The sequence below is a fragment of the Pyrus communis genome, chromosome 5 (genome assembly GCF_963583255.1).
Source record: "Pyrus communis chromosome 5, drPyrComm1.1, whole genome shotgun sequence".
NCBI lineage: Eukaryota > Viridiplantae > Streptophyta > Magnoliopsida > Rosales > Rosaceae > Pyrus > Pyrus communis.
The window spans coordinates 16,446,391-16,467,481 of record NC_084807.1 but is presented as its reverse complement, the minus strand read 5'-3'; the positions used below and the strand labels follow the sequence as shown (position 1 = coordinate 16,467,481).

General features: G+C 41.8%; 1 protein-coding gene across 1 annotated transcript; it reads left to right on the top strand.

The window, feature by feature from the left end:
- The first annotated feature begins 19,613 nt into the window (after nt 1–19,613).
- Nucleotides 19,614–21,091, top strand: LOC137734050 (desiccation protectant protein Lea14 homolog). The gene is made up of 2 exons (XM_068473307.1): nt 19,614–19,914; nt 20,691–21,091. The coding sequence occupies exons 1-2, from the start codon at nt 19,703–19,705 to the stop codon at nt 20,929–20,931; spliced, it is 453 nt and encodes a 150-aa protein (XP_068329408.1). The 5' UTR covers nt 19,614–19,702; the 3' UTR covers nt 20,932–21,091.

The following is a 21,091-nucleotide window of genomic DNA, read 5'->3' as shown; positions in this document are numbered from 1 at the left end:
CCACATTTACAGTCAGATGAACATTTCACTTGATTAAACATGGTGTGTTTGTTGGTAATGAAAATAAACTAGATGTTTGTTCTCACTTTGATATTGGGCTGTAATTTTCGAGACAATTCAATAGCCGTCCTGATTTAGTTAGGTTACATGCTTTCTCGCTTAATACTTTTATTCCTATGCATTCCATTCCTTAATCTTGAGAGGATGACTACACAAGCATTTGAAGTGTAACACCTTTAAATCATGGCTTAATTATAAAAGCAAAAGCTGTGGAAATTGAAAATTATTGATTTATTACATTCTGGTATGTGTTTTCTTCTTGAAAGTTTGAAAAACTTTGGAAATTTTTAAGATATAGATATAAAACTCCATTAATGTTGTATGATCTATGTGGAGGCTACTTCTTGTTGTTGCAGCTGCTTCACCTTTGCGATGTATTCAACCATTGCTTCTTCTTTGTTCTATGGTGGAAAAGTGCACTACTGTTCTCCAAGAAGAAACTTCGCAACTTCCCCAAGAGACCCCGATCAAGGATGCCACTGTACCCGAGGATGTAGGTCTTCAGATCGTGACTGAGGTCCTAGATCAGAAGTTCGGTCATTGTCATGGCAAGGTTGTTCGGTGTATGGGGGAAGGGGGGGTTCGTGAGACGGGTGCCTTATCTTCCAAATCATCCACAAGAGAAGTCGATGCCCTAAAGGAAAAAGTGACAACCCTAAAAAGTTAGCTTACGGCCCAAGGCGAGCAAATGAGAGCCTAGGGCGAGTAGATAAGGGCCCAGAACGAGAAGATGAGTATGATTGTACGGGCCTTAAATATGTCCGGCCTCTAAATCCCGATGCCAGCACCTGATCTTGCTCCACCTTCGACTTCCCAGCCATTTTGCCCAGCCGATGCCCAGTAGCATGATGTATTAAACTTAGAAGACTTGTAGTTTTTTCCTTTTTGTTCGGACATATTGTATGTACATTTTCATATATTTTATAATTAAATACTTTTTCTTGGTTTATTAATTATTGTTTAGAATTTAATTACAATATTTATTAAAAATTAAATAAAAAAAAAATTTTGCCCCAAAAAAAAGGGTTTGCTCGATGAAGAAGTGACCTACGTCGCACAAAGTAGTTTTGCGCGACATATGGACCTACATCGCACAAAGTAGTTTTGCGCGACGTAGGTCAATTCTTTGTCACGCAAACCCTACTGTCACTACCTTGGGTTGATGGTTGGTGTGCGACGTAGGTTCGTTGGGCTAATTTTTGGTGACATTTGTTTTACTTTGCACGACGAAGGACCTGCATTGCGCAAAGTGTTTTTTGTATAAGCATTGACGAACCATTTGTAACTATGAAAAGCATGATAATCTTGCCAAGAATTTACTTAACTCAATCATGACTAGTGACTTTTACTACTTACAAATATAAGTTCATAACGATTAGGAAATTCCCTTATATTCTAGCATCAAATCCCTGCATGCAAACTAAATGCGCACCCGTAATAAACATACAAGAATAAGTTTTCTATAAAGCACATAAGTAAATAAATCGCATTCATGTTTTATTTTATGAAAGAATAAATAGATGTAATGAATTTATATAAAACATATGATCATGGCTTCGAATTCACCTTTAGCTAAAAAGAAACTTAGTTACAGATGTTCATCATAACTGAAAAGCAATCTAAAATAAACATTGAAACTTAAAACAAAGATAGAATAACTCTGAAAAATTCTAGCAGCTTCAATGGATGAATGGTAGGCTCGGCACACTTCTCTAACGTTTTGAATTATTTTAGGACTCTAAGAAAGAGTTGAAGAGTGTTGGAATGTGATTACGATTCTTCCTTGCAGCTGGAGATAAGATAAGATAAGATATAATAAGATATAATAAGATAATGTTTCACTCCAAGTAAGATTCCTCTTTCTTGTTTAATTCCTTGTCTTCCAAGCCTCAACTTTAATTTCTCCAGATTTTAGCACATGTTTAACACCTTTTAAACACCAAAAACGTCCAGCCCATATGATATCCAATCCAAGTCCAAAATTTCTCCAAATTGCTCCATTTGATATCTAATTGTCAACTTTACCAATTGAACCTACAATCAAACAAAAATAACTTAAATTACTATAATAAATGGAAATCAACTAAGTAAATGCAAAGAAATAAGATAACAAAGTCACATAAGTATGGTCCCGTCAAATTCCCCCACACTTAACTTTTGCTAGTCCTCGAGCAAAACAAAATAATTTAATCAAAATATTAAATACTAAATAATTAAGTAAAGAAAAGTTAAAAAAAAAAACCCTAAAACCCATGTCTTACCAATCCCCAACCGCATTCACCCAAATTCCACTTCGCTTGATTCCAACATCACTCTATATTGGCATCATCCCAGCCAATCCTCGTCTTTTGCAACCCACACAGACCAAGCCTTTCAACGAGGATCAGGCCTTCAAGGTGCTCAACACAATTTATAGATCCGGCGGACGTGGTGTTCATCACCGATATGAAGGGTTTGTTGATGGACACGGGAATCTCAATTAGATCCCAATTCGTTAGGAAATGCAAGATGAGATTGGTTAGTGTCCTCTGAGAGTTCCTCACCGGCGACAACCTCGGAGTCGATTCATCACCCTTGTAGTTGCTGCTCCGCCCTTCACTCTTACTCCGGTGTAGAAACTCCTTTACACCTATCTGGTATTTTAATTCCAACCTAGAAATTCAAAATTTTGAAATCCTAGATCTACCCAGCGGAAGGGACGAAAAGGTAGGCATGATGCAGGAAGACAATTTGCTTAGGCTTGGAGAGCCTAGGTGAGGTGCAACAAAAGTGGGTTGCCGAGAACGGATCTAACAAGTCTATCGAGGATCCTCACCGTCGACATGTTGAGATCCCCGAAGCTGTTATTATCCCTTTCCAGAACCTTCTGCAACTCTTTAAACCCATTTGACGTGGCAGATGGATATCTATGTGTCCAAGTTTTGGAGGAAGTGGGCTGACGTGTAATAGGGTCCACTACTGCCACATCATTTCTTAACGAACTAATGAATGAAAAATGTAATGGAGGTATTTATATTGAAATAAAATAGTACGTGAGGTATGGAAGTGAATTTTTTTGAAGATGATGTATAAGGTTGCAATAGACCTTAAGCCTAAACTGGTAAAATGTAATTTACCCAATTAATTAACTTTTTAAAGTTGTCATTAACTTTAGCGTTTTAAAATAATATAATTAGAATTAAATAAATTATTTACTATAAATATTGTTTTGAAAACAAATTTTTTAAGGGGTGTGATATCCACACACCCATTTTTACTTCTCCCACACCTTTTTGGTTTTTGACCGTCGGATCAGATGAATTGAAGAAGATCAACGAACAGAAATTAACAAGAAGTGTGTGAGAAGTAAAAAGAGGTGTGTGGATAGCATACCCCATTTTTAAAAGAAATGGAAAAGGTTAGCCCGACAAATAATTTCGTAAAGCATACTTTTTACTATATTTTTATTTTGGTTTTAAAAAGTTACCTAGCGACATTTTCGTTGGGCCAAATTTTTAATACTATTTATTTAGTGCGAGGTGACGAAATCTCTTGGTCAGTCAAGATAATTTCGATGGGTCAAAAATGTCACCGCACTACTGTGTGACGACTGTATTCAGCGGACAAACTTTGTTTCACCCGACGAGTTTCTATTTTTATCAGATAAAGCTAGACTAGGGGGGAGAACTGGACTAAACCTCACAATGTACTAGCAATAATGTGGTTCAAATTCGTCTTTGGCGAGAATCAAACCTAAGACTTCTCACTTACAAGTGAAGAGGAATACCACTAGATCGTATTACTAAATAGCTTTACAACAATATATTTATATCAATTTAGAGCCTTTGTCTCTGTACCATTCAAGAATCATGACTATTGCCTATTGGAAAAATTGGAAATAAAATTATAATTCGATTACGTACACGTTAATTTTAAAATAAAATTACAATTTAGGGCCTTTGTCTCTGTACCATTCAAGAAGGGTAAATTACACTTTACCACCTCATGTTTGAGGTCTATTGCAACCTCATACAACATCTTCAAAAAAAAATTCTTTCATACCTCACATATTATTTTATTTTAATATAATACATCCATTATATTTTCCATCCATTGATCCATTAAGAGCTGACGGGGGTGCCACATTTGTGGCATGTGGTTGCCAAATTTGTGCCATGTGGCAAAATAATAATTTTTTATGCATTAAAAATATTATAATTGTAAACACGAAAAGTTTCTGCAACAAGAAACAAGAATACCGTGTACAAAATATATTTTTTCGTGTTTAATGATTTTGGGGTTACAATCTCTTTGTAATTTGATCATCTGATTCTATCTTCGTAGGGTGTAGGTTTGTGGATGAGCTGTTGATCCAAAGGGCCGTCGGGGCTTGGTCTAAGGATGAACAGTTGATGAACGGATCTTCAAGGGGCGTTGGGCTTGATCTTGAAGAATGGGTGTATGGGTTTGTGGATGAGCTGTTGATCCAAAGGGCCGTCGGGGCTTGATCTAGGGATGAACAGTTGATGAACGGATCTTCGAGGGCTTTTGGGCTTGATCTTGAAGACTGGGTGTATGGATTTCTTCAAGGGCTTTTGGGCTTGATCTTGAAGGTTGATGGATGAGCGGATCTTCAAGGGCTTTTGGGCTTAATCTTGAAGAACGATTGGATGTGTGGATTTGTTGAGGTTGTTGATCCAAATGGCCGTTGGGGCTTGATCTTAGGATAAACGGATGATGAACACTTTCTTCAAGGGGCCGTCGGGGCTTGATCTTGAGTTGGTGGAAGTTCTTCAAGGGCTGTTGGGGCTTGACCTTGAAGGAGGATTTGACGAAGAACGAAGAGTGTTTTCTTGATCCTTCGGGATTTGCTTGAGAGCTTTAGAGTTTCAAGGCTTCAAGGTTTTGGTGTGATGTAAATTTCCTTCTTTCTTTCTTCTTCTTCCTTTCTCCAAAATGAATGCCTTGGCTTCATATTTATAGAATTCCAAAACTTGATTTTTGGATTTAAATAATCAGATGAAATAAATCATTTCTGCCAGGTATTGACACGTGTCCTATTTGATGACTTTTCCAATTTATTTCGATTTTTCGTTGAGTCACACGCTACATGTAAAATTTATGTGACACGTGAGCGTTGAAATTTTAATTATTGGTCAACATTCATTTCACCGAAATTTTGATGTCTACAAATGCCCCCACTTCAAGGCGCGTCGTAGACATGTGCTTGTCACGTGTAGAAGATGCGTTTTGAAGTCCATTAATGTAGATGTCAACCCAAGGGCCGTCGAGGCTTGATCTTGAATTGGGCTGGAAATTTCTTCAAGGGCCATCGAGGCTTGATCTTGAGTTCGACTGGAAGATTTTCTGGTTTCCTCCAATCGTTGATTTTCCACAGGCTTAATCTTGAACTGGGCTGGAGGATTCTTTTGGTTTCCTCCAATCGTTGATTTTCCTTTGTGCTACTCTTGAACTGGGCAGCAGGATTCTTTTGGTCTCCCCCGAAGGTCTGAGCTTACTTCTTTTTTTCTGTTTCTTTGTTCAATCTCTCCAATTCGTATTGAAGAGGGTTAGAGGATAGCTCAGCATATGCAGTTGTTGCTTGTCTCCACATGCTTCAATGTATCATTTTCACTTGCCTTACTTGCTCCCCTTTGCAGAAGTGGTCCCTTCTCTGGAAGTGTATCAACAGTTGAAGATGACTACTCGAGAGCAACGCTAGGTAAGCAACCAGGCAATAGATTCCATGCAGTCGGTTCCAGATCGGAAGACTGACTCCAAGTGCCGGCTGATTGCTTCTTTCACTTTGCCATGCGAGTAAGAACAAGGACAAAGGAAAAGACAGGGAAAAAGCATGATATGAGATACCTTTGCTTTCAAAGAAGCAGCGAATAAATCAGCACATATATTTGTTGTGCTTGTCTCCACATGCTTCGATGTATCATTTTCACTTGCCTTACTTGCTCCCTTTGCAGAAGTGGTATTTCCTTATGCAGGTTTGGCATCTTCTTTTGTAGTATTTGTCCTCTGATGCAGGAGTTGAATGCAAACCTTGCATTTGAATGGACCATCACTTCTTGGTGGCAGCGCAAGTTTGAGTGGAGGTTCCGGCATATTGTTTTCTCTGTCCTTATCCTGGCAGGTGAGAACATGGGCAAAGGAAAAGACAGGGAAAAAGCATGATATGAGATACCTTTGCTTTCGCCCTTGATGATATGAGATACCTTTGCTTTTGAAGAAGCGGTGAATGAATCAGCACATGCTTCAATCTATCGTTTCCTCCTGGGTCATCTGTACTCCAAGCATCTGGTATCATCTTTGGGGAAGAAGAAAAAATTGAGTATTTCGAAAGGCTTTGCTGGGAGTGCGCCCTCAGAGGTGAGGAAGAGTTGGGCATTTTCTTCAGGTCTGCCTTACCATAAAAGATGAAGGTCGACATATATAGGGATTTCCCAATAGCCAGTGGTGGTACTGTTCTTTTACCCTTGTCGACAAACGTCTCTTCGATTTTTTTAACAAGCGTCTCTTCGATTTCTGAGCGAGCGCCTCTTCGAAAAAGTAGTCACGGGTGCGGCTCTGTCACCACGCTTGTTGGCAAAGGCGCGTAGTTGGGATGATAACCTTCACGTGTTTTTAACTTTGTCAGAGATCTTTTGACAAAGTTAAACGCGTTATCTGAAAAGCCGCGAAAGCGTCGCCGAACTTCACGCAGGAAAATCCGGTTTTTTGAATCGGTGGTCGTGTCGCCTTGGCTTTTTATAGAGGTATCGATCACCTCCAACATGCACACTTTGAAGATCGCCCCTTTGTGAAAATCGTCTTCGGCCCTTTCTGATTTTACTCCATCCACCTTTCTCTTTTAACCCTTTGACAATGGCTAACCCATCGAACATTTGCTTAGATTTGAGTCTCAGCAGTGATCCGGTTACGCCGCGTCAGGCTAAGGTATGGTGCCCGTCTTTCTTATCTTCTAATGGTCCTCTTATAGGTGAAGACTCCATGATGACGGATGCAACAACAGCTACGATAGTAGTTAGGAACCTCCTCACTCCTAAAGATAGTAGGCTGCTTTCAGGACGGTCCGATGAGTTGGCCGTTCAAGAGTCCCTGGCTCTCAGTGTTCAGTGTGCGGGCTCTGTGTCCAACATAGGCCAACGCCTACTTGCTCGCTCCCGTCAGGTTGAATCGTTGATGGCAGAGGTGGAAAATCTTAAGCAGGAGATCAAACAGCTTAAGTACGAGAATAGAAGTTTGCACGTGCTTGCCAACAACTATACGACGGGCATGAAGAGGAAGCTTGATGAACTGCAAGAATCTGAAGGTCGGATTCAAAGTGACCGTCAAAGGCTTGCTGCTTATTTCCAGAGGCACCTTTTTCTTGGGTCATCCAGCGTTCCACCAAGTATTGTGGCCTCGAATGATCTAGCTCCGATGCCTCCCGCTTCGATGCCTTCTGCTCCGAGAGTTTTGCCAAATAATGGGGCTTCACGTGAACATCCTTTGTGAAAGCTCCATCTTTTTTTTTTTTTTTTTTTTTTTTTTACGCACTTGTAATTTCTCGGAGATCAATGGACATGCTTTATTTTATTCAGTGTATTGTGCTAAATACAGATAAAACATATATATCACCAAGATTTTTTTTTTTCTTCTTCTTCGGTGGCGCTGATCCACCAAAGATTTTTTTATTTTATTTTATTTTTTTATTTATTTTTTATTATTATTTTATTTTTTGCTTTCGGTGGCGCTAAGCCACCAAAGATGTTTTTTTTTTTTTTTTTTTTTAATATTTTTTATTCTTTACTTTCATCCTTATTTCCCAACATCATCATTTCCTTTTACTTTATTTTATTATTTTTATTTTTATTATTTTTTTATTTTTTTTGCTTTCGGTGGCACTGATCCACCAAAGATGTTTTTTTTTTATTTATTTTTTTTTTTTTATTCTTTACTTTCATCATTACTTCCCAACATCATCATTTCCTTTTACTTTATTTTATTATTTTTTATTCTACATCGTCATTTTTTTTCTTTATAAGAGGGTTGAGGCTCAACCTATTCTACATCGTCATTTTTTTTTTCTTTATAAGAAGGTTGAGGCTGTCAAACCGACGAAGAACCCAGGAACGCATAAATTGGTGGTGTAGAAGAGTGGTGTTGTGCAAAGATTGCAAAGGGATTTTACTGTGTAATGCCTTTTGGTCACAGTCTTCCCCTGGTAGTGACGTTGCCGTGCCTCTTGCCACTGCTTGGAGCTTGTTGCAGTGTGTCACTTTTACCGTGTGGGGTTATGCAAAAGACTGCAGCGAGTTTATGCTGTGTAGTGCCTTTTGATCATAATTTTCCTCGGTGGTGACGTTGTTGTGCCTCTTGCTGCTGCTTGCTGCACCGTCATCGCTCCACTGTTCGCTACACACCATTGCACTGTCTGTTGTCCTGCTGTTCAAGTTTTGTGGCTGTTTTTTTTTTTTTTTTTTTTCAACATCATCATTGCTTCCTTTTTCTTTTTCTTTTTTTCTTTTGACTTGCTAATAGTAGCATGCATCATTTTTTTTCTTTCTGTATAATTGCTCTCGGTGGGCACCATCAATACTTTTCTTCTTTATTATTATTTTGTTTATTTATTTATTTTATTTTTTTTTATTTTTTTATTTTTATATATATATATATGGTGCTCTGCAAGCTAGGTTTGTGGGTGAAAACCCAGGCCGAGTTCGAGAGAAGACGGAGGAGGAAGAGGTGTCCGTGCTGCTGAAGCTGATCGGTAGAAGGAGAGGGCTCGCAGAAGAGGACGAAGACGGACAGAGAGCTGGAGTCGAGCTTGGAGGTAGTGCAAAGCGTCGAGCTTCACGATCGGCTAGTCGTTTGACAGCGGTCGTTGAAGTTCTTCTCCAATTCAAATGCAGCAGCAGAGGCAAGAAGATGGATGAGGTCTTTGGGTGTGAGTTGACAAACTTTGGTTTTGTTGATCACATTCAAAGGCAGCAGCCATGGCGAAGGTCGATGATCGAAGGGAGAAGGCCGCGCTGCTCAACCTTAGAGAGAGACAAACTGCCCATACAAAAGCATAAAGATCTTACTGGGGTAGATGGGCAGAATGGAGAGCATGGACGAAGAGCTCGACGAAGACGGAGACGGCTCGGGGTTTGGAAATGAACATTTTTGTTGATTGTTCGGATGGAATATCTTCAGCAGGCTTAGCAGCATCTTGATCGACGGCTTTAGCGATTTCACCAGTGGATTCTCCTTCAGTTGCAGGAGTGGTGTTCTTAATAGATCCGACCTTGACATTTTTTTTTTTTTTTTTTTTTTTTTTTTTGGAAAAGAGAATATATATATATATATATATATATTTTTTTTTTTTTTTTAATTATTTATTTTGATGTGACTGTACTTGAAGTTTTGAAGTTTCAAGTTGCCTACGTACTCTTCCAAAGAAGAGATCAAGTCATAACGTAGTTCAAATGAGTGATGGTTTTGATGATGATTTTGCCGTACACAGTTTATGCTCTTGCGGGCCAGGAGCGTGGTGCGTTTGCTTTAGGGGTAGTAGCGCTTCAAAAATCTGCCGTTGATGGGGTCGATCTTCAACCCGTCTTCTGCCAAGATTAAGTAGGCGCCATTGGTGTAGATCTCTTGTATTACGTAGGGTCCATCCCACTTTGATGGGAACTTGCTTTTTGTCTTATGAGTTGTAATGATAGGCCTACGCAATGCCAGCACGAAATCTCCGGCTTGGAAAGACCTTGGGCGAACTTTCTTGTTGAATGCCTTGGATAACCGTGCTTGGTAGCATTCCAAGTGTTGTTGAGCTTCGAGCCTTCTCTCATCCAGCGCTTCCAACTCCTGAAGGTGCAACTTTGCATTTTCTTCATCAGTCAAGCCTTCTTGTATAGCCATCCTTAGTGAGGGAATTTGACTTTCGAGCGGTAGAACAGCTTCTACGCCATATACGAGAGAATAAGGTGTAGCTTGGGTAGGAGTCCTATGTGTAGTCCTATATGCCCAAAGTGCTTCACTTATTTTTTCATGCCAGTCTCTCTTTGTTCGGCCGATTACCTTTTTCAGGAGGTTGCACAGCGTCTTGTTGAATGCTTCCGCGAGGCCGTTGGCCGGAGCATGATACATGGAAGACTTGTGCTGCTTGAACTTGTATTTGTCGCAAAGCTCGTCCACGAGTCGGTTGGAGAATTGTTTTCCGTTGTCAGTGATAATGTAGCGAGGCACCCCATATTGGTGGATGATATGCTCCTTGATGAAACGAACAACAGTTTCCTTTTTTACTTCCCTTAAAGGTATGGCTTCAGCCCACTTGGAGAAGTAATCTGTTGCAGCTAGGATGTAAGCTTCCCCTGCAGATGACTTTGGCGTAATTGGTCCTACAACGTCCAATCCCCATGCGTCGAACGGCCATGAAGCAACTGTAGGGTGTAATGGTTCAGGCGGTTGATGTATGAAGTTGGCATGGAATTGGCAGGCTTAGCACCTTTTGGCGTGTTCCAGGCAGTCCTTCACCATGCTCGGCCAGTAGTAACCCATTCTTTTAAGCTGGAAATATAGCTTTGGTCCAGACTGATGTGCCCCACACACACCTGAATGTGCTTCTTCCATGGCTTGTTTAACTTCTTCCTCACCTAGGCATCTCAGGAGCAGTCCTTCAAAAGAGCGTCGGTAGAGTGTTCCTTTGTAGTAAAGGAAGCGAGGTGCTCGTCGACGTATTTCGGAATGGTGTCTAAGATCATCTGGAAGCTTTCCGTGCTCTAAGTAGTCGATCAGTGGCTGTCTCCACTCTTCAGCATCGACTGGAAGTACTGAGATGACATTTGTATCATCTAGTGACATTTCATTAACGAGCGGAATCACCCATCTTTGGCAAATTGGCACGTCTGCAACTTCATCTTTTCCTAGTGTCATACTTGAAGCTAGATTGGCGAGAGCGTCTGCCATTTGATTTTCCTTTCTTGGCACATGTTCTAGTGTCACAGCTTCGAACTTTTGTAGCAGTTGGGTCGCTAGCCGGAAGTATGGGACGAGATCATCTTTCCTCACCTCATATTCAGTTAAGAGTTGATTGATTATGAGCTTAGAATCGCCATATACCTCAAGAGCTGTGATTTTCATATTGATCGCCATTTGGAGCCCGATGATCAATGCTTGGTACTTAGCAACATTGTTGGAGCATAGCTCATTCAGTTGGAAGGAGTAAGGTAGTATTTGCCTTTGTGGCGACATGAATACTACTTCTGCCCCCGCTCCGTCTGCTCGTGCGGATCCGTCGAAGAACATCGTCCATGTCGGGAAGATGTCGATGTAGAACACCTCCTCGTCAGGCAAGTCGTCTGAGATTTTCCAATCAGCCGGGATTGGATGATCGGCAAGGAAGTCTGCTAGCGCTTGTCCCTTGACGGCTTTAGCTGGGACGTAGATGATCTCATATTGATTAAGAAGCAAAGCCCATTTAACGAGTCGCCCTGTCAAGACTGGCTTAGTCATAATGTATTTGACAGGGTCGGCTTTAGCAACCAAGTGGATGGTGTAAGCATGCATGTAATGTCTGAGTTTCTGAATGGCAAACACCAAAGCGAGGCACATCTTTTCTATTGGGGAATAGTTCAACTCAGCGCCGGTGAGAGTTCGATTGAGGTAGTAAAGTGCTCCTTCTTTTTGGGATTCATTTTCTTGCGCCAAGAGTGCTCCGATTGAACTTTCCTGAGCAGCAATATACAATATGAGTGGTTTCCCGGGCACAGGTGCCCCCAGGACAGGTGGACTTGACAAATATTTCTTTATGCTTTCAAAAGCATTATGGCATGCTTTGTCCCATACGAATGGAACATCTTTCTTCATAAGGCGACTAAACGGTTGACAACGCCCGGCGAGGTTGGAGATGAAGCGTCTGATGAAGGCTAGCCGTCCTTGTAGACTTTTCAGCTCGTGCAGGTTTCTTGGCTCGGGCATGCTTTGAATGGCCTTGATCTTTGATTGGTCTACTTCAATACCACGGTGCTTGACGATGAAGCCGAGGAATTTTCCAGAGGTGACGCCAAACGCACACTTTAACGGGTTCATCTTGAGGTTGTATTTTCGCAGCCTTTCGAACACTATTCGCAGATCCTTCAAGTGTTCTGATCTTTTCTTCGTCTTAACCACCATATCATCTACGTAACATTCTACGTTTTTGTGTAGCATGTCATTGAAGATTTTCTGCATTGCGCGTTGATACGTAGCTCCAGCGTTCTTTAGACCAAAGGGCATTACCTTGTAGCAGTAGATACCTTTTGGAGTACGAAAGGCTGTTAGTTCCTCGTCTTCGAGGGCCATGCGAATTTGATTGTACCCAGAAGAGCCATCCATGAATGATAATGCCTCATGGCCAGTGGTTGCATCCACCATGATTTCAATGATTGGCAAGGGGAAGTCATCCTTTGGGCAAGTATCGTTGAGGTCCCGGAAGTCTACGGAAACACGTATTTGTCCTGATTTTTTAAGGACAATGACGATGTTGGAGATCCACTTGGGGTATTGCACTTCTCGAATAAAGCCTGCTTCGATTAGCTTGTCGATCTCGACCTCGATTTGTGGGATAAGCTCAGATCGATAGCGTCTTTGAGTTTGCTTTATCAGCCGTGTTCCAGGTCTGACCGCAAGATGATGAACAGCGATGATAGGGTCTAGGCCGGGCATTTCTTTGTAGGTCCAGGCAAAGACGTCTTTGTACTCTAACAACAGCTGATAATACTTCTCTATCTCGTCTGTACTTAATAATGCACTTACGAAGATAGGCTTTGGTTCCTTGCTTGTACCTAAGTTGAGTTCCTTGAGATCATCGATCGTGGCTTGCCCCCCATCTTCGAGCTGTGGTGGTGCAGCAGTGACATCTTCCTCGGGGATTTCGTCTTCTTTACCTTCTTGAACCGTGACGTGGAAAACATCTTGGATCTCCTCTTCGGTGCTGTCTTCTCGAGCTTGTCGGCATAAGGATTGTCTGGTGTTCTGGGAGAGGCGTTCCTCGCAATCTTCATAGGAAGGAGCCTTGACCGAGTAATTGAAGAAGTCTTCTGGGAAGAGGTCGCACATTGTGATGGGGATGGACGATCTTTGTGTCGAAATTTCATTATCTCCAACACTTTCACATTGTTCTGGAGGTTGACAGGAGCTGTTTTGCCCCCTTTTCGACTGATAAACTTGTGGACAAGATGGTTGCTGCTTGTCCAATTTCTTCGAAGCGATCTTCGAAATGCATTCCTCACAATCTTCATAACAAGGAGCCTTGATCAAGAAATTGAAGACGTCTTCGAGGAAGAAAAGATCCCACATGAACGATCTTTGTGTTGTAATTTCATCATCCTCAACATTTTCATGTAGCTTTGAAGGTTGACGGTAGCTACTTTGCCCCCTTTCCGATTGGTGAACTTGTGGACAAGACATATGTTTCTCGTGCAGCTTCTTCGGAGTAACATGAATCCATCCTTCATCTTCACTTGACTTGACTGACATGGTTTTGGAGCATGCCCCCAGCGGTTGAGGTGAAGACTTTGAGTCGAAAGAGCCAAATGTGACATCTTTCTTAGGGATTTCATCTTCAGTGCCGTTCTCTTGGGTTTGTTGGCATGAAGATTTGCCAGTGTGGACGATGATGCGCCTCCTTACCTTCAGTGGTCCTTTTGTGTCAACCTCTAGGATTGCTTGGCGCTTCATCCTTGAAGGAATCAAGCTTCGAACGTCGTCTTTTTCTCCTAACCCATCGAGCTTTTCTCCCTTTGGTGTTGTCTTCCTCTTTCCAAAAGGCTTCTCATTATCTTCAAATCTTTCTGAAGCTGATCGTCGCAGAGGAGAGATAACTGTGTTGCTTTGTTTCTTAAGCTTTAACAACCTTTCAAAAACAGAGCTTTGGGATGTCGGCGCGTTAAGCCTCTTGAAGACAGAGGTTCGGTCTTGACCACCAATGCGATTAAGCACTGAAGTTTTGGAGCTTGACTGGCTCATCCTATAGAAGACCGACGTCCGATGGGAGGGTTTAGGCTCTTCTTAGTCTTGTTCAATGCTCATGCTGACATATTGAGTGCTAGTGTTTTTCGCTTGGCTTGAAATCATCACAGGTGCATTTGGTGTGAAACCAAGTCCGGCTTTGTTGTTGTCAACTCCGTAACCATGCTCCTTCAACTTCTTTTGAGTTTTGGTGAGGTTACGTTCTTCGTCATTGACAGTGTTTGAAACCTTCTTTCCAGCCACCGCAGAAGAAGCGAAGTCGTACCCGGCCTTTGACATGAGTTTGTAGGCGTTAGGGTCGAAACCCTCCTCGGTCCTCTTGGTTAGAAGAAAGCTTGATTCCACCTTCTTTGGTAGAGCTTTTATGAAGCCTTGTGGTAGTCTTGCGGCCTTAGCACCCCCTAGCTGTGTCAGAGGCAAAACTACATTCGTCTTGAGCAACTTCACATTATCCGTGTGCCACTGTGTGTCGGATTTTCTAGTTTCGAATGGAGATTGACCATTCTTTCTTCTTGACATCGGGATATACCGGAATATGGGTGCGTTCGGTCCTTCTGACGGCATCTTACTCCCTTTGGTTGTTGCAGGTTTAGCAAACTCGTCATTGTCTTTGCTTGAAGATGGCACGGCCTGCTCTTTTTGCTTTTTAGGTACTGCTTTGCCCGTGGATTTGATCTCTTCTAGAAGGGCTTCGGGTACCGTCTCTTCATCCATGTAGAACTTGGCATCTGCAAAGTGTGATTCGGCTTCGGTGAATGGCTTGGTATCACCTTGGATCACCTTCACTCCTTCTCGGTAAAATTTTAGGCATTAGTGAAGGGTGGACGGCACTACCCCATTTGTGTGGATCCAAGGTCTTCCTAAGAGCAAGCTGTAGGAAGTTCTTGCATCAATCACGTGGAATATCGTGCTTGATTTGAGCTCACCCATGGTCATCTCTACTCGGATCATGCCCATCGCCCTTTGTCCTCCTTGGTTAAAACCCTGGATCAGCAGACGGCTCAGGGATAGTTCATTCACCTTGATGCCGATTATGGTCATTGTTGATTTTGGCATGATGTTTATGGCCGACCCACCATCCACAAGCATGCGGTTGACTTTGTATTCCCTTATGTACCCGGAGACGAAGAGAGGACGGTTGTGAGGCTTTGATCCCAACAGTAGGTATTCGTCAGTGAAGTTAATTACGTCATGGGTGGCACAACATGTGGCACATTCATGTGGCTGAAGCTTCGAGCCTTCGTCGTTACTTTCTTGCACTTCTTGGTCGTCGGGACCTGCCAAGACTGCTGCTAGTGCTCTTCGCATCTTTTTTGGCAATGGTAGCGCTTCCTCGATGCTAAAGTGTGTTGGCAGACCTTCTCCAGGTGTAAGGGCCTTTTCTACCTCAGTGGCGATAGCTTTGCCTTTTGAGGGCTTTTCTATTTCTACTTCAACCATGTGACAGGCCACAGTAGTGCACTGTTGGAAAAAGTCATTCGGGAAGTATTCATGCAAGGAAACGGGAATGCGTGGCTCCTACTCCATAGGTTCCCTAGCATATGTTGTTTTATTATGCTTTATGTTTCTTTTAGGCTTCGCATTGTTGCGGCCGTGGTGATTTCTTCTTTGTTCCACCTTTGGCTGTATGACTCGTGGTCTTGGTTTCCTTGTCTTTTTGTAGGTTACCAATATCCATCCTTCTTCATCATCAGCATGTGCATCTTGGTCGCTTCTCTCCAGTGATGGTTGTGTAGGAGGTGTCGTGCAACTTGAGCATTCACGGGAATGGTCAGGTGTTGTTTGGAGAGGCACATGATTAAACGATCCAAACGCAATTGTAGTGGTATGCGTTGCGGCCGTGTCCTCAAGGTCGAGCTCAATTTGCCCTTGTTGTGCTAGCTTCATGATGAGTTCTTTAAGAACGAAGCACTTGCCAATAGGATGGCTCACAATACGATGGTACTTGCAGTACCTAGGATCGTTTGTACGATTCATTTCTTCAGGACGCTTGCATTCGGGTAGCTCAATCACCTTTTTTCCAGCAAATCATCTAACATGGCAGTCATGTCAGAGTTAGGAAAAAGGTACGTTTTCTGTTCCAACTCTCTCAAGGTGCTCTTGTATCTGTCTTGGGTGCGAGAAGGCTCACTTGTCTTTATCTCTTTTGCTTTCTTCTTGGAGGAGATCTTGATGGGCGCTGAGGAGGTCTTGATGGGCGCTGAGGAGGCCTTGATGGGGGTAGTGTTGACGGTGAAAGCTTCCTTAGCGGGCTTCTTCCCGGTCTTGTCTACATTTGGGGCGAATACTTTATCCTTATTGAAGTTAGCAATCGGCTCCTTTTTCCCGTGATTAGCGATACTCAGCTCCATGTCGTGGGAACGAGTTGCTAGCTCTTCGAATGTTCTTGGTTTTATGCCTTGGAGGATGTAATGTAACCCCCAGTGCATGCCTTGAACGCACATCTCAATGGCAGAGGTTTCAGAAAGCCGATCTTTGCAATCCAGACTTAAGGAGCGCCATCTATTTATGTAGTCGACGACAGGTTCATCTCTCCACTGTTTCATACTGGTCAGCTCTAGCATGCTTACAGTACGACGAGTGCTGTAGAAACGGTTGAGGAATTCCCTTTCTAGCTGGTCCCAACTGTTGATAGACTCAGGTTCGAGGTCAGTGTACCAGTCAAAAGCGTTACTTTTCAGCGAACGCACGAACTGTTTGACGAGGTAGTCTCCCTCTGTCCCAGCATTGTTGCAAGTTTCAATGAAATGGGCGACATGTTGCTTCGGGTTGCCTTTTTCATCGAACTGCATGAATTTTGGGGGCTGATAATCCCTTGTCATCTTCAAAACATCAATCTTCTTGGAGTAAGGCTTTGAGTACAGTACGGAGTCATGCGAGCTTCCTTCGTACTGTGTCTTGACAGTGCTTGCGATTATCTCCTGTAGCTGCTGGATAGAGAGAGATCCCATGAATGTCGTTGCTTGATCTAGCTTCGGCTTCTCTTCAACTTTCTCCACTGGTGGCTCCTCTTCTTCGTCGTCTTCTTTCTTTAATAGGCCAATATTTGGGTCGACTTTCACGTCGGGCAGCGCATCTAGTTGGTTGACAAGTGCGGCAATCTGCAAGTCCTTCTCTTCCACAGTCCGTGTGAGCTTTGCGATTGCTTCATTCATCTGAGCTAGCTGCTCCTCGATTGAAGTTGCTCCAGTGGTCATGACTTGCATGGTTGTACTACCACTCGAATCAGCGTCGGAGAGTAGGGACTCTGAGTATTTCCTCGGGCTTTCCCCCTTTGATGCCCTTAGCGAGGCTAGTGTGATCACAGGCTCGTACCTCAAGTGCTCTTGTTCCTTTGACAAAGTTAATGCAGGGGCGGAAGCCGCAGCAAAAAGAGCTCTTGCCTTACTTCGGGTTATGATGCCCGAAATATCACCACTTGCGGCGATGATATTCTTATTCTTTGCTTTGATTGCAGGAACAGCTTGATCCTTTCTTGATGCCATTTGCGTTTTTCGATGATTTGAGGATAGAGATGAGAGGTAGAGATGTCCCACTGGGCGTGCCAAGTTTGTAAACACGAAAAGTTCCTGCAACAAGAAACAAGAATACCGTGTACAAAATATATTTTTTCGTGTTTAATGATTTTGGGGTTGCAATCTCTTTGTAATTTGATCCTCTGATTCTATCTTCGTAGGGTGTAGGTTTGTGGATGAGCTGTTGATCCAAAGGGCCGTCGGGGCTTGGTCTAAGGATGAACAGTTGATGAACGGATCTTCAAGGGGCGTTGGGCTTGATCTTGAAGAATGGGTGTATGGGTTTGTGGATGAGCTGTTGATCCAAAGGGCCATCGGGGCTTGATCTAGGGATGAACAGTTGATGAACGGATCTTCGAGGGCTTTTGGGCTTGATCTTGAAGACTGGGTGTATGGATTTCTTCAAGGGCTTTTGGGCTTGATCTTGAAGGTTGATGGATGAGCGGATCTTCAAGGGCTTTTGGGCTTAATCTTGAAGAACGATTGGATGTGTGGATTTGTTGAGGTTGTTGATCCAAAGGGCCGTTGGGGCTTGATCTTAGGATGAACGGATGATGAACACTTTCTTCAAGGGGTCGTCGGGGCTTGATCTTGAGTTGGTGGAAGTTCTTCAAGGGCCGTTGGGGCTTGACCTTGAAGGAGGATTTGACGAAGAACGAAGAGTGTTTTCTTGATCCTTCGGGATTTGCTTGAGAGCTTTAGAGTTTCAAGGCTTCAAGGTTTTGGTGTGATGTAAATTTCCTTATTTCTTTCTTCTTCTTCCTTTCTCCAAAATGAATGCCTTGGCTTCATATTTATAGAATTCCAAAACTTGATTTTTGGATTTAAATAATCAGATGAAATAAATCATTTCTGCCAGGTATTGACACGTGTCCTATTTGATGACTTTTCCAATTTATTTCGATTTTTCGTTGAGTCACACGCTACATGCAAAATTTATGTGACACGTGAGCGTTGAAATTTTAATTATTGGTCAACATTCATTTCACCGAAATTTTGATGTCTACAATAATATTGACCCTATTAAATAAATAAATAAATAAAAAAGAAAAAAAGGAAAAGGCAAAACTTAAAAGAGTGGAGGAGAGGGAGGTGGGGCGGGTGGGGTGGTATGGGGTGGGTTTTGGATGAGAGGGGAGTTGAAGAGAGTGGAGGAGAGAGAGGTGGGTCAGGGGAATAGTTTCTAGGTTTTAGTTTTGCTTTTTTTTTTCTTTTTTTTTAATATTAAAATATTTTTAATGCATAAAAAATTATTTTTTATCACGTGGCACAAATTTAACAGTTATGTCAGGTTTTAACAGATCAATTGATAGAAAATGTAACAGATGTATTATATTGAAATAAAATAATACGTAAGGTATGGAAATAAAGTTTTTTGAAAATATTGTATGAGATTATAATAAATCTCAAATCTAAGCCCTAATCATGACTATTGCCTATTGGAAAAATTGGCGATAAAATTATAATTAGGGCCTTTGTGTGTGTCCCATTCAAGAATCATCACTATTGCCTATTGGACCCTACCATATAGCCACTCAAATCGACAACCACTTTTCACCGTTGAGATGTGGAAAAAAGAGACCTCATATAATCTAAACCCGACCTTTTAAAAGTAAAGCATAAACTTTTTATTTGTTTTTAGCGTTTTTGGTCGACCAAAAAATATTTATAGTCTCGTCCTTTTGTTGTGGGAGCTAACCCATTACCCTAAATAAAGTAAAAAGTCAAGCAATAATGTAATGTTTCAATCCGACTACAGGGCCACTTAATACAATAATTTAGTAATATTCTAATCATTTGTAAGTTAAATGTTTTAAATTTAATTCTCATGAAAAGAAATTTGAACTATACCATTCTTAATTTATCATGAAACTTAACCCACCCTCTACTATTTTAATATAAGATAATATGGATCTTAGAGTAAAAAATCCGATCCCAGATCTGTGAACACGGAAGAGACACGAGCGGGACACGTACATCGTCAGGTGTCCTCAACTTCTCATCTCAACCCCCTTGACACGCGTCACAAACCCAGTATACACGCCACCACCTCCCTACAAATATCTCCGAAAATCCTGCCCTGATCAACAAGCCTGCAAGTCTTTGAAGTCTCTATTGGATTCGATCAAAAATCTTGTATTTTGTTGGCTTGCGTTTGAAAAATGGCCGAAGAAAGTTTCATGGATAAGGCCAAGAACTTCGTGGCAGAAAAGATAGGAAACATGGCGAAGCCAGAAGCAGAAGTCACAGACGTTGATTTCAAGAAGGTGAGCTTGAGCTCTGTGGAGTACCTTGCCAAGGTATCCGTGACCAATCCCTACAGCCACTCGATCCCCATCTGTGATATCAAATACACCCTCAAAAGCGTTAACAGGTTCCATTTCTCACTTTTTAACACTGCTCAATTGGGTTCTTTGATTTCTGGCTGCAACAATCTTTACGAAGTTCCGCTTTCGTGCATATATTTCTAACTGTGTCGAATCTGATCCGTGTAATTTGCGAATTGTTTCGATCCGAGGAGACACATTTAGCACCTGTTGATTTCTTCGCTAAATCCGTCAAGTTTGCCCTAGCATTTACTTTTGACCATTTCGTCACAAGAAACCAACAGAAGTGGACAAATGTCCTCGGATTAGAACAGTTTACAAACTAGGTGAATCAAATTCGATGCAATTAAAGATGCAATTGAAAAGTCGTTTGTACTGCAGTCTGTTGGAGGTAAGTAGGAAGTTTTAGGTTCGATTGAGTAAAAAAAGGCTGTAACGCGCTAGCATGCATACTCTTTCTCTATCTATGGGCAAGACTTTATCCAGATCTATAGATCTCCCCAGCATCAAAGCAAGAGTTTAATCTCCATTCAATGTCGTTTTATAAAAATAAAATTAAAAGTGGTGGGTTGACTTGGTGTTTAGAACTACTACCTTCAACCCATTGCGTCTTAGTTCAAACCATTTCCATTTAGTTTTAGTTTAAACAAATGTAGAACACCGTTTTTATTAAAAAAATAAAAAATAAAACTTGTGGATATAATTGAAAACACATGGATGATAGTGAAAACTTTGGGAAAATTAGATGGCTAAAAACGCGTTTTGCGCATTTCTTTTTTCCATGATTTGTGGTTTGATTTTGTGTATACATGTGGATTTGCAGGGAGATTGCATCCGGGACCATACCGGACCCTGGATCCATAAAGGCAAGTGATGTAACTGTGCTGGAGGTGCTATTGAAGGTTCCACACAGCATATTGTTGACATTGGTAAAGGATCTGGGTGCAGACTGGGACTTCGACTATGAGTTGGACATAGGCCTCATCATTGACCTACCCGTCATTGGCAACTTCACCATACCACTCAACAAGAAGGGAGAGTTCAAGCTTCCCTCCCTCTTCTAATCATCATGTCTCTTGGGATTCAATTATTTTGCTACTATTTTATGTTATGTTATCTTACGTTTGTTGTTCTTTAATCATGGAATGGATGAGGATTTGCGTGGTGCTACTGATGTTTTCATCTAATTGAGGGAGAATAAAGTATCCTTCATAACAACCACAA

What these genes read in the sequence shown, in the direction of transcription:
- LOC137734050 (XM_068473307.1), top strand. Translation starts at nt 19,703, where the DNA reads ATGGCCGAAGAAAGTTTCATGGATAAGGCCAAGAACTTCGTGGCAGAA. An exon ending in ACCCTCAAAAGCGTTAACAG is followed by an intron (nt 19,915 to 20,690) that starts GTTCCATTTCTC and finishes GTGGATTTGCAG; the next exon opens with GGAGATTGCATCCGGGACCA.